Consider the following 13,917-nt stretch of genomic DNA (forward strand, 5'->3'; position numbering starts at 1 on the left):
TGTGAGAAAGACAAATGCTCTGCAGCAGCTTTGTTTCGGCCAAAAACTGTCGAGCGCCACTGTCAGTGAAATGCTTCTGGGAGAAAAAAAATTGGGGCTTGCATAAAATGCTGACAGAAAATGTTAGTGACATTTGTGTTTGCATATCCAGGCCCATCAGACAATCTCCAAAATAGTTTTCAGACTTACATATGTTTGAAATAGTAAGCTATAAATTAGAGAAAAAGTGGCATTACAAAGATATTCCATAGATGTTTTATAAATATGCTAAAATATCAATCACAAAGAAACCTCTGCCATTTTTTTTATGCTGTCTTTGAAAAAAAAAATTTGGTTTGCTAATGTCAAACTGAATTTACCATAAACCTGGCTGGTAACAGCTACAGCTGCTGCTGCACTTATTTAAATGAATTAAACAAGGTCATGAAAATCAGTAAAATGAGGATTGAGGCTCATGAAAGAGCTCACAAAAGACCAGGGTAAAGGAAAAAATATAAAGTACTGTTGGGCAAGAGGAAGTCCAGCTACTGCTTCACTTTTCCTTGATGCCCTGCTGATGTGTCAGGATATTTTATGAGCTGCAGTTTTTTAGTCATTGACCCAAACTCAAGTGATATTTTTCCTTGTGTTTGTTTATTTCGGAGGTCCTCAGCATTTTCTTTATCCCCTTCCACCTCTTTAAATTGGTTTTTCACAGCCAGCTCTGTGACTTGTCAGCCACTGGTACAGAATTAAGTTCTGCTCAAAGGAGTTGTTAAATTATTGCTGGGTCAAAACATAATTGAGGTTTTCCTTTATGATTGCATCAGCTCCATTAAAAAAACTGTCGGTGTTACTAAAAAAAAAAAAATCTTAGTTCATCTATGACTGCTGTGAGCCATGGTCCTGAAAATATTAGATTAGTACTCAGTTTGGACTTTTGTTTTTTTCTTGATCAGAATTTTCACATTCTTCTTATTTTCAGTTATTATAGTCTGGTTTCCCTCTTTTGTGACTGGCCTGTCCTAATGTGTTTCACCTGTGCTCAACTATCCCTGTCCTTTAGTCTCTGCTAGTTTTGTTGTATTCTCTGGTGTGTTTCTCTGTTTGGTTCAGCTCCAGTTTGCAGTTTTGTTTCCCCCATGTAATGTTTTGTACTTTGTTTTTTTGACTTTGCATAAATGTCTTCACATCTGCCACCGGCGCCTGTAAAAATACCAAAATGATCATTTTACCCTCACCATGTTGAGGGTTTGCAATTCAAGATTTATCAACATCACCTATACAACCAGGCACCTACTGTAGCTTTCAAGGGAACACAAAATGGACATAATGTGCTATTGAAGAAGATCTTAACTATCAATTGAGATTAGTATTTCCTCACTACATGCCACAAAGTTAGGCACAGCTAAATCTTGTACTTTATTAATCTCCTTAGGGAAACGATTTCTCTGCATTTGACCCATCCTAGAATTAGGAGCAGTGGGCTGCCACACTGAGTAGTGCCCGGGAGCAATGGGGGTTGGGTACCTTGCTAAGGGGTACCCCAGCCCCTTTTGACCTGCTGGGGACTTGAACTGGCAGGGAGTTTCTCCAGGTTCTTCAGTTTAATCCTACATGTTCAAATCGTAAAGGTTATTTGGACACTTTAAATGGCACGTAGGTGTAAGTGTGTGAGTGAATGGTTGTTCATGTTGGCCCTGTGATGGACTGGCTACCTGGCCAGGGTGCACCCCGCCTTTAGCCCTGTGTCAGCTGGGACTGGCACCAGCAGCTCTGTAACCCTCATGTGAAGGATAAAGCGATGGACAATCAATGAATGAATGAATTCCTCAGGGAAATGTTAACTGACTTTAAGTGAGGTGACAATTAGCCTCAATTTTCCAAAGATTGTTGTTTCTGCAACCAGCGCAGTCACTGTTCAATATATTCTTGTTTCCTGATTAGCTTCATCAGCAAACCAGAACGATGCTTCCATGTTTGTATATGGTCGGTGGTTGAGACCAGCATCTCCTCCTGCCAAAGGCACGGCTGTTTAAGTTGTAAACTTTATTGAGCTGTTGTTTGAACACTTGAACACCATGGACTCTTGATGGCTGCTCCCCAGCTAGCTGATTTATGGCCTTCAAGCCTCTAGTCTGCATCTCAGTCGACAAGCTTTTAGCCTACTAGCCTTTAGCTGCATGTTTCCAGCAGCCTGCACAAGGCTTGGAAAATAACCAGTTTTCCGTTTCCAGTCAGTGTCACATCCAGTGTCTGTTGTTGAACCCCAGTCAGTGGCGATGTGCCCGGTCGATGTATGTTCCTGCAATTCAGTCAGTGCCACAACTGACCTGAGCCTCTGCACCTCAGTTGGTGCCCCTCCTCTCCAGGATACATCGCAGCCAACTTCAGCTCAGTTGGTGACTCCTGCTGAGCTTCTGGTCGTCTGGTGTCCTGGGTGACGTCTGCTTTTCAAACTCAGTCAGTGTGACCTCTGTCTCTGAAATTAATTTGGCACCTAAGCCAACCTCCACCCCTGCAGTTCGACCCTTGGCCAACATGTTTTCCCTGGTTCTCAGTCCTGAGTCCAACTCTCTTTACATAGAACATTTATAAATTAATACATCTATTTTATGTTTTGAGTAAGTCTGTATCCTCGCATTATTTGATTAACATGTAGCACTATTCAGATAATGCATAACAATGAATAAAAGCAAGATGGAATCAATGTCCCATGAAAGATAGACCAAAGTTAAAGCTAACATACTGGGCAGGAATCCAATGTCAAAGCACTCGAGGCCAAGTCTGATTAAATCTCAAAAACAAAGTAAAGACAGCTTAAGATCTTTCATTAATTTAATTTCAACAAGCGATATCTTATCTCTTAGAGATGCTCCCAGCAAAACATCCACTGTTTGACGGCAGATTTAGGAATGGAAGCCAATGGGTCATTTACTTTTGCAGTGGGGTATATTAAAAGAAGATTTAGTATCACATTTTTAATCAAATATGAGTGCACATAGTTTTGGGAAGACTGATGTATGAGTGGAAGATAAGTATTGATCACTAACACAAAGTTAAAATGTAATCAGTTACAAAATCGAATTGTGATGTCACATGCCAGAAGTGAAGTGCTAAATCAAGGAGTGTATTTCAACCAACAGTACACAGTGCAACTACTGTGGCGTGACATGCAGAGATGGACGACTACATACAGCAATAGAAGACAATAGTGCCAAGCTTGCAATTAAGTCAAAAAACAAATCACATAGACTTAATCAGTTTTCGATGACTTTTTACACATAAGCTGGGTTTGAGTTACATAGGAGCCGAGTTCACATGGAAGTTGTGAAGTCATACATTGAGAGGGTCGCTAAAACTTAACCAACAACCATTATTTAATCGCAGGTAATGCAGTTTTCATCGCAGCGTCTATCATGTACATAAAGGAGATGAACAAGGTTTGGTAACGACGGGCCCCAGTGCACGGTAGTTACTGGTAACAAAGAACAGCGCACACACACACACACACACACAAAGGGAACGCGATCAGAAGGGCGCTTGGTGACAGCGCTGAGGAGCTGTTTGATCATAATGTTACATTATGTGTAATTGTTTTTATATGTATATTGTATTTATTTGAAACTGCTGTATGTACATTTTGTCTTCATCTCTGTCAAGCAATACTGTCAGACCTGACTGAGGGAGCATTTGTGTGTATACAGCAGCAACAAACTGCATGGATTACCACTTTTTTTTCAGCATTAGAATTCCCTTGAAAATGTTTGTTCATTTTTATTTCTAGCACAATGTTGCTATTCCTCCATCTGTCTTGGCATACAACACATCACTTTCTGTGTGAAGCATGAAAATGTTGCCATGCGGAGGACCGACGCCATATCTTATCACTGCCACACTGAGAAACAGAGTTGTGGATGTTGTGTAATCTCCTCTGGTTATAGTTTAACATGTAACAGACGTTCATTTTAACTAAGCACTGCTAGCTTAGCTTACCTTGGTTGAACATCACTGGATGATGAATGAAAAACCTTATCAGTGAATTTCTAAACATTGAAATAATAATAATGAAAAGCTTGTAACTGGCTGTGCAGGCTAAGAGTATGTTTTACAATTGAATCCTTTCTTCCTCTTCTGTTGTTGACAGAGGTGTGTCACAGTCCCCTGGTGTCAAATCTACTGCCCTCATCCTTCAGGAGCTCCTCACAATTGTCTGGCAGCCACGGGCCAGGTTTTGCTAAGCTGAACCGAAGAGAAGGTGAGTCAGAACAACTGTACTCTCTTGCTGAGCCTCACTGTTCTTCTCACCAGCTCCTTTCTGTGAGTTTGTTTTGGGGTCATTTAACGGTTCATCAACCAGGTTTTCTCCATCTAAACCACAGAATCCGTGCCTTTTCAGTTTAGGGTAATTAATGGGCCAACACGGTGGGGCAGTGGTTTGCACTGTCACAACAAAAGGGTTCTTGATTCTGTGATATAGAGAAAGGAAAGCTGCACAAAGGAAACTCCCCTCTGTTCCTGGTCTGATAGACTCACCTCATGATGCGCTTCCATGTAGGGCACACGGCACACAACATCAAAAAAAAAGACTCTCGCTTGGATTCAGACCAACTGACAGATACTTCCTTGGGGGAATGAATGAACTGACAAACGGAGACAGACAAGGCAGAAAGAGAGAAGAGCAGTTTTTCCCCCTCTTTCTACTCTGGTTTTAGGTGAATTTATTAGTTAAGAATGTCACACCATGGAAAATGGTCATGTTTTGTCACAAAAGAGTGACCACATTAAAATAATGTACGCTGAAACAGGAAGGTGCGAAAAAGACAGGTTTTTTGCTGCATTGTTGCAGGAAGAGTTTACTCGTCTTAACCTAAACTGAGTAAAGACACTGCTGAGGATGTGAATGATTCTAACCACCTGGGAACCTTCTTGTGTGTTTGGTAAAAGCTGCGAGCAGCAACACCCGCTGTGTTCCCTCACTTCAGTCAGTCACTGCCGACTGATCTGAGTTTGATCTGTATAAAGAAGAATTTGATGCTTGCAAAAACAGATAAGATGCATGTAAAGGGAAGAAATATGTTACTTTTTCCACGTGCTTTGGAGAAACTGAAGATGAAGGGAAAGGCACTTAGGATGTAATTCTGGTTTTGTCTGGCACAGAGAAAACACGAGTCAGGTTACAGTTCAGTAAAGGTTCTCAAAGGCAGCAGAGGAAGAAGATGTGTAAAGCTGAAGGAATTTAAAAGGGAAGAAGTAATGTAATATCATGGATGCCAAAAAACACCAAGAACAAACACTATTACACTAAAAATGGAAAAAAAAAATGGATCAGAAGGTGGTTATGCATCATTATCCAACCAAAATTACACAAAGATAATGGTTGAGATAGAAGATGAAAAGGAAGGAGAAGAAGAAAGCTAATGCACTTGCCAATGGTCCTGGTGCACCACATGAGAAAAAGACAAACACTAAGAGAGAAAATGGAAAGGAGGGTGAAGATGGAAGAGAGGAGCATGTTTTCATCTCCAGAGAGCAAAAATGGAAAGGTGGGAGTGAGAATGTGGGGCATCACAGACAAGGCTGTGACCCACAGGCAAGAGAAAAGAGGAGAAGGAGACAGTCGACATTACAGATGTCACTAACATCACCAACTCATAATGAACAAGTGACTGTTTTCTACCAGCATCATTTTATCAGTAACGTTTTAACAAAAGTGTTTACAATAATGCTACTCGAGTCTACATGCCATGTTTCAACACAGTAGGGCAAATTCTAAATCGGTGGAGGCCATTTACCATTCATGAATTCATGGATCGTTGCTGGAGTTGATTCAAAGATGGATCCATGGAAAATAGCATGTAAAGGGTTTCATACATTAAGAAAGCTTTGAGCTTCTACTCTCTTCTTTTTTATACTGGTGAGTGTTTAGGTTGTGAGCCCCATCAATATTATCTTGCTCACAATCAAACCTCTAGAAGGTACAATGCCTCATTAATCCTCAGCCTGATATTAGTATTGCATTAGAGCTTAGACCTGTAGCAGTAGTGTTTGCTCAATAAATCTAATTGAGCTTTGAGAGGAACAGCATTCACTTCAGACATAATCCACGATATAACAAAATGTTTCATTCATGTGAAAATAAAAGCTGCTTTAATTATTGAATCCCAGCTGTTCTTACTAGAATTCAAACCCCTGCTAATTTATTCCTCCTCCAGCTGCTGCTAATGCTCCTCACCCTCTAAAGTCACTCTCTGAGGAGACTCTTCATTCAGAGTTAATTTAAAAACAAAATGAGCCGAGACTCAACACACGGCTCCATTTAAGAGAAACATCAAGAGATCTTTGCTTCCTCCCAAGGCTCTGCACTTGTCTTTTTGCTGTATAAGAATGTGCGTTAACTTATCGGCTTTGTTTAAAAAAAAGGGACATTTTACTCTGAATACCGAAAGCAAGACATAGAAAACACACACAGAAAACTGATCCCACACTCATAATAATATAATGAAGCATCAAAAAATTTAGCTGGAAATTTGAATTTGAATTTGAATACATATGAAGGGCTCTGAAAGTCAAGCCTGATGCTAAATGAGAAGTTTTCTACCCACTTAATGCTTTTCAGTTTGTCATCACACAATTATTTAAGTTGCCTTAAAGGACTAATTCACCGATTAGCATTAAGCTTTGTATCACTACAACAGGGTAGTATTTTTGAAAAATTGTGTTTCCCAACATCAGTTTGCCCGGAGTTGAGAAATGTCTTCATTCTTTTCTTTGTTAGCGTAACTGTTAGCAAAGATGGCGGACACTGTTTACATTCTGGGAATGGGGTCCCTTCCCCTTACGAGTTCGGAATTAGCGTTGCAGTTTCAAGTGTCGCTGATGGGCAAGTAACAAAAAAAAACGTTTCAGGGGAAACTGAGGTTGGGAAGCACAATTTTTCAAAAATACTATCCCTATTCTAGTAATTCAAAGCTAAATGCAAATCAGTGAAGTATTCCTTTAAATAATTTCACTTACTGCATATTGTTTTACAGCCTCTTTTTATACAATATAATTCATTAATGAAATCCCTGGAAGATCATATTCTCTCTCTCTCTCTGAGTACTTAAATGTCTTTCTCGTGTTGTCCTTCAGATAATTTTGTGCTGCTAAATCTTTTTTATTAATTACTGATGACCAATTTGACTTTGTAGTAGTTAGTGCATCCGATGCTTGTCTCTTCCGCGGTGGTTCATGGTCGGCCTCAGTTAATATCTAAGACGTCGCAACCACCACTGTCAATCTTTTGAAAATATGCACAGGGTATTTAATCACATTTTACTCTGGACACACACAGAGACGAGGCGTAGATTGGGTTCAGAATGCTAATCTGTGCATGTGTGGTAATGAGTAATCTTAATTGACTAATCTAACATCTACCTCGGGAGGAAACAGAAAAAACACATCTCATTATAATAATTGGTTGTGGCGGTCTTAGGGGTTTCTGGTTTGTAGTGGAAATGTTGAAATTGCTTACTCCTTTGAGAAGATAAGGAAAGTTGACTCTCCTGAGGTCTCTTGCTTAACCTGATTCCGAGTGACTCAACTGGCAGAGAGCCCAGATTCAAGTTCATTTTTAAAAGGAATTTTGATACAGATACATATATTTTGAATTTGTAATATTTGGCTGCCAGTGGTAAATAAGGGAAATTTCAGCAGAAAGAGGGTGACATTGATTACTGTCTTTCGTTGTAATTATTTATTAGACATGTCTTCAAAGTCACTCGAAAGTGAGCAGTCGTCTAACATTAAAAACACATCACAGCGGCCCTGTTATCAGTGGGATTTCTCACATGTTGTGTAGTAATAATACTTGTATCTTTGTGATGACCGCTTCCATCCATCTTTGCTTTTTGTGAGCTCAGATTTTTTTTTTTCCCTTGCCTAAGACTTTTTAGATTCCCAGTGGTGAAGAATGGCAGTGGTAGACTTCCAGGGGGAGGTCGTTGTGAGAACAAACAGTGGCTGTGGGAATTATGGGGCAGAAATGCTCCATGGAAAAAATGTTGGGGATAGGCAAAAAGACCAGACTTCTGAACCAGGTTGGAAAAGCTTAATGTCTACTTAATGATTCCAAAAGTGTGGACTAGAAGGGTATTTCAATACAGTCTTTTGTGTTGATCAGAATTATGTTTCAAGGTTTTTCAAAAGTTAACACAGGTGAGAGCATCCTCAAGTTAGGTCCTGTCCTTACTATGAAGGGACTCACTAAGAGAAGAAATGTCCCTTTCGTCTGATTCAGCACATTCACATGCACACAAACACACACACACACACACACACACACACACACACACACACCTTGTGGTATTTTAATTATTTAAAATGTCTTCATTTTATGGGCCTCTGCCCTCGTACTCAGGTTATATGAAGCAATGAAGTAGCTACTTTTAATATTGTATAAGGCTTGCGGTGTTCACCATAAAGGCCTCAGCTGCAGCTCACATAGGTTGTGGTATGTCGAGAACAGGCTTTATCAAAGAGATGGACTCTGATAAAACCTTTACAGTCTGAAGATTTAAACCATTTAAAGATAAAAAAAAAAAGATAACTCTTCTTGTTCATGCTGTCATTTAATTTCCCTTTACATTTTCTAGCTCCCTTTTCCTAACAAAAGTCACGCACAGTTATTCGATGTTTTTCCATTTTTGTAAAGAATCAAATACTATTATTGTGCCTTTCCATCCTTCAGAGGTTTTTCTTTCCTCCTTCTCTCCAGGTGCTGGAGGTTGGTCTCCCCTGAGTTCAGACAGGTATCAGTGGTTGGAGGTCGACCTGGGTTTGCGCACAGAAATCGCTGCTGTTGCCACCCAAGGCCGTTATGGCAGCTCTGATTGGCTGACAGCCTACCTGCTGATGTTTAGTGACACAGGACACAACTGGAAACAGTATCGACAGGAGGACAATATCGGGGTGAGTGCACTGTACAAAACTACTGTCAGTTGTGATGTTAGGCCTATTTCAGGGTACTGTACTCAACTATGTGTGCTTTAATTTTTGGCACCCTTCCATTGGGGCACCAAGCACAGTGGTCCAACTCCTATAGGTTGGAGCTATAGACACACACTACAGTCCATTGACTTGTATAAGATCATAACTTGCATCTGTTGTGCTGTGCAGTCTGCATTATATAAGATTTCAGATGTGCTGTAACCATGTATCACCAGTAAGATGTGCCAAAGTTGCATCGAGGTGCATTACACCAGGGTATTTACTTAAATTAAAATGCTCTGCCTGGAACAATGTTTGCCTGATATTGCTTCTCCCCCAAATTTATAACTCCTACATTATAATCAAAGATATTAAAAAAGTTTCTCTCACACACACTCTCTTGTTCACCCTCACCTCATTAGGCATAGCAGCTTAAAATTGCCGTTTCAGTTACTAACATTGGGTCAACACAATTTAATACTAGAAATTGTTCAATAGCTGAAAGTTTAATACTGAAAAAAAATTGTTTTCCACGCTTCCTGGAGGTGGCAGGACTCTTTGTGGAGGTGACTACGGTTGCACTAAAGACTCGGTAGCACAGTCTCTGACTAACAGTCTCATTAGGACTAGGTTTGGCAAGAAATGGATAAACAGACTACACACATGGATACAGGGGGCCTCCTTCTGTTGCTCTGCTCTTAGAATAGTCCGAACCCTCCCCATAACATGACTGGTCTCTGTGGCCCCTCCAAAGCCACTCTACACATCTCTCATACCCATTCACATGCTGCCGGCACAGCGGTCAGGAGCAACTTGGAGTTAAGTGACAAAAAGTCATATAACAGACCCCCCACCCCCCCAACATGCACATGGTCACAGTTTCATTCAGACTAAACTGAGGGTCCACATCAGTCTAGTATGTGTGAGTACAAATTTCACATTCCACTTCAGTAGCTTTGTTGTTTTGCCAGACGTTTGCCAGTATCTGTATTTTACAGGTGCATGTACCTCCTTGCATAACCTCTCTCATTGTCATCATCTTCTTCAACTAAAAAAAGAGCACACCAACAACTGGGCTGCATAGCCCCTGATGTTTGTTTTTTTGACATCACATATTTTTGCAAAGGGTCTGCGTGTGCCATTGTAATCTTGTGGATAATGACATCCGTGTAAAGCAGATTATGGCCATTATGGCTCTGAGTGAGTCATTTGTGTCACTGCTTGTCTTGTCTTGTCACTGTCATTGTAACTGTTGTTTGTGTCTATTTTTATTTATTCTTGGTTGCTGCTGGCTGTGCTTCAATTTGCCCCTTGTGGGAAAATAAAGACAACTTTGAACTGTGGACTCATAAGGAAGTATAAATCTAGCCTAACCCTGACAACATGATGTTAAATGACAAGCACCATTTTCTGAAGCACCTCATCCTGGTGATCAAGAGAAGCCTTCACATATTATTAAAAATATGCAAAGTCCTCCCTTATAGCCAGTGTTTCATTTGTCCATTATACCATGTGTAAGAAATGGATGCAGCCTTCTGGTTTGAAAAGTGAAGCCTCAGAAGTAGGAAAGAAGTGACAGTTAACCTTTTGAATGGAAGTCTTGAGGAAAATGAATCTACCTCTCAATTGATTTATAACACCAGAGTAGTTAATAGTCGCAATCACTAATTTAAGTTCTTCAAAATAACATGAAGTCAGTTTTGTAAATGATAAAGTAACCACCAATATATGCTTGGTTGAAAGTGACATCTGTTAACTTCTGGTTACAAAATCTGACATGGCACCAGTCAAATCTAGAAGCTTGCAACTGGAAGACTACGTTCAAGTTTTTAGTCATTTAAAGGGCTCATTGTTAGGTAACTAAAACACAACAGCTCATATTTGTGAGGAGATAACACAGCATAACATAATTACAAATATTGTCTAAAATGTGTGTTGAAATTCCTTTAATTTGTCTGCATATCCTGACATCAACATCTTCAAAGTAATCATATAAACAGTTGTAACAGATGCATTTGAATTAATGTCCAGGTGAAACAGAATCCTGAGATTTATTTCATTAAGTCTCAAAAAAAACACACATAAAATTGTTCTGGGGGGAAAAAAAGCTGTTTGTCAAGCCTTTAACTCTGAAATGTTGTATTTATTTATTTTTCCACCTGGGTTGTTCTCTGTCATAAGGTAGAGGCAGTCATGTCATAGCACCTGGTACAGACCGACGATGCTGTGACAAACTGCTTCATTTGAAATGAGAGGTGAGACTCTCACAGTGAAGGTAAATCTAATGTCAGCCCAAAACTTCCTCAGACAGAGCAGAAATGGCTTCTGGTTGATTTCACACCCAGCATACAGTAAATCGAGATAAATCCACAGCGTGTCTCAAACGTCCCTCTGAAGCTCCCCACGTTAGTCAGCCGAGGTTATTATGGTTTTTGGGAAACAGAGTTGACTGCTTAGCTGCTTCATCAGTCATAATTCCTTGTGGGCCTTTCTGTCTTTTAAGCTTTAGAGGCCAGAGTTAGCGAGTAATGCTTTCTCCTTGGCCAGTTTTCTCCTTCTATCATCTTCTCTACTCATTCTTTCTTCACATCTGTTCCAAAGGATGCAAATGGACAGATGGTGTTGGGAATATTCTATTCTAACCGGGGGATACCTTAAGTGTTAATGGAGGTGAAGGGATTGGAAGCAGGATTCCCTGTAGCGCTGGCACAGATTCTGCTGAGTGGCACGCTGAAATGCAAATGTGGGCTCTTTGACAACAGCTACAAACTGGCTGTAGGAAATGTAGGTGTGACATTTTTAGCTTGTGCATATGGTATACATTTCAAGAATGCACTGGTTTCCTGATTGTTATGTCTCTGCATCTGGTTATTATAGCTGGAGGCATTTCATTTTCAGGTTTTCTAAATAATTTCTAAAGAAGGACTTAGAATTTGGTACCTGATTTATGATAAGAAAGAGATTTATTTCAGGTTTTTATGTGTTTTCTCTGTCGATAAGTTCCGGCAAAATGCATTCTGGGATACATGGCTTTCACAAGTACACTCAACTCACCCCCGATGCGTACTTGGTTAAATCTGTGGAGCCAGCACCAGAACATTTGCGGGTATGAGAACTGTAGTTGTGAATTGGAACATTCACAAGTACAAATCAAATGTGTTATTTGATTCTATAAACACAGTCTGACCATCTCAAGCTTTTATTTTGGTACTCAGCTACTGAATGTGTGATTTATATTTAACACTTATATTTAGATTTAATATTTAGATTTCAAATTTATATTTAATATTTAAAGGCGACATAGACCGGAAGCTCCAATTAGCGCTGCGTTTGTGCGGGTGTGATTTTGGTCTGAAACAGCGCGGCTGACGAGAGCGTCAGTGAGGAGATATTTTGATCGGCTCGGTTGCAGCGACTAGTAAGTTTATAACCATGAAAACAAGTTAAAATATGTATGTAGACCTCCATAACTAATATATATGTGTGATACAAGCATTCTATGTCGCCTTTAATATAATTGTAAGTTAACAAATATTGTTGTAAATGGTTTTTTTTATTATTATTTTTGGTTTATTTTAAACATTGTTTGAAGTTAATATGGCGAAATGTTGATGTTATTTTCAGCTTGAGCCACTTTTCAGACTTCAGTGGTCAAGAGTCAAAGGTAAAGGTCATAGTGACCTAGTTTTTTGGTGTGTTTTTTTTAATCAACATGATATAACACCTGGATATGAATTTTAATTACAGCTGACCCAAACAGTCGGAAATTAAAGGTGAATTCATTAAAAATTTAGTGGTAAAAGGTCAGCTTCACTGAGACCTTGTCATCTTAAAAATGCCCTGAGAGGATATTTTCAAATTTGCCATAAATATTCACTGATTAACAGTTTTGGTTTTTGGTGCTAAAAAGTCTCAATGGTCTCACAATTTGATTTGAAGTGCATGTTTTACAAGTCTGTAAAAAGATTGTGTGGTGTGAACTCCATTGGTCAGCAGAGGCATACCACCACTGAGCAAGTGTGACCTTCTGCAGTGATAAAATGTTAACTTTGCATTTGTATTAACTTTGTGATTGCCACAATCATTTATAACTGATTGTGGCAATCACTTATAAATGATGGTAGCTTTTGAATCTGTGTCCCTCCATTCCCTCAAAGGTCAATACTGGTTACAATTTACCATTCATCAGTGCTGAAAGTTCACAAATTTCAAACGATAACAGAACATCTGTGTCATGGCCTTTAGGAAGTCACGGTCTTTTCATTTTATTTACTTATTTAGGCACATAGGGTCTTTCCGTGTCCCTCTCTTACTGTGACATTGTGCTTTATTATTAGACTGCACTTCCTGTCTTCGTCTGCCTCTCTCTCTCTCTCCCTCTCTCTCTCCCTCTCCCTCTCTCTCTTTGTAATTAAAGTGTCCTTTTACGGATTTAATTTCTCGAGTCAGGTCATATTATCAAACGCCTCAGCTACATGAGGTGCACTTCTTCTCAGCTCCCTCAGCAGGAGAAAGTCATGTGAGGAGGTTAGGATTTGATCACTGACAGACTCAGCTGCTCAGCTCTGTCAGATTAGTGAAACATCGCACTTACACGGTTCAGATGATGACACTTGACTTAAATGAGTCAACACTTCAGAGGAAGCTTCACAGCATCACACAGGGATGAAAATAAGCAGACATGCTCGAGTAGTCACAATCTCTACGTGCCAGTACTCTGGCACCCCCCCCCCCCCTCAAATGTGGAAATGCCACTATATGAGTAGTGATTATGTAAGGAAATGCTCTTACCCTCCCCACCTGGCTATGTGAACAGACTGGAAGTAGGTTGATGTCGTCCATCACACAGGAGGACATTAATGAGCTGGACAATAGCCTCAAATGTTATGACAATTTATTTATTGTGGTTGTAAACTTCTTTGTGGACTGAACAACAACAAACAGGGAGATGTTTCATAAATGTGGGGC

At 39.8% G+C, this 13,917-nt stretch overlaps 1 protein-coding gene across 1 annotated transcript in view; it reads left to right on the forward strand.

Moving 5' to 3' along the window:
- LOC131474510 (contactin-associated protein-like 4) overlaps window positions 1–13,917 on the forward strand; it is a 65,737-nt gene that overhangs the window by 11,233 nt on the left and 40,587 nt on the right. The window contains exons 2-3 of the mRNA XM_058652416.1: window positions 4,127–4,237; window positions 8,738–8,931. Coding sequence (XP_058508399.1) covers window positions 4,127–4,237; window positions 8,738–8,931 — 305 coding nt within the window. The remainder of the gene's footprint in view (window positions 1–4,126; window positions 4,238–8,737; window positions 8,932–13,917) is intronic.

The sequence above is a fragment of the Solea solea genome, chromosome 15 (genome assembly GCF_958295425.1).
Source record: "Solea solea chromosome 15, fSolSol10.1, whole genome shotgun sequence".
NCBI classification, from domain to species: Eukaryota; Metazoa; Chordata; class Actinopteri; order Pleuronectiformes; family Soleidae; genus Solea; species Solea solea.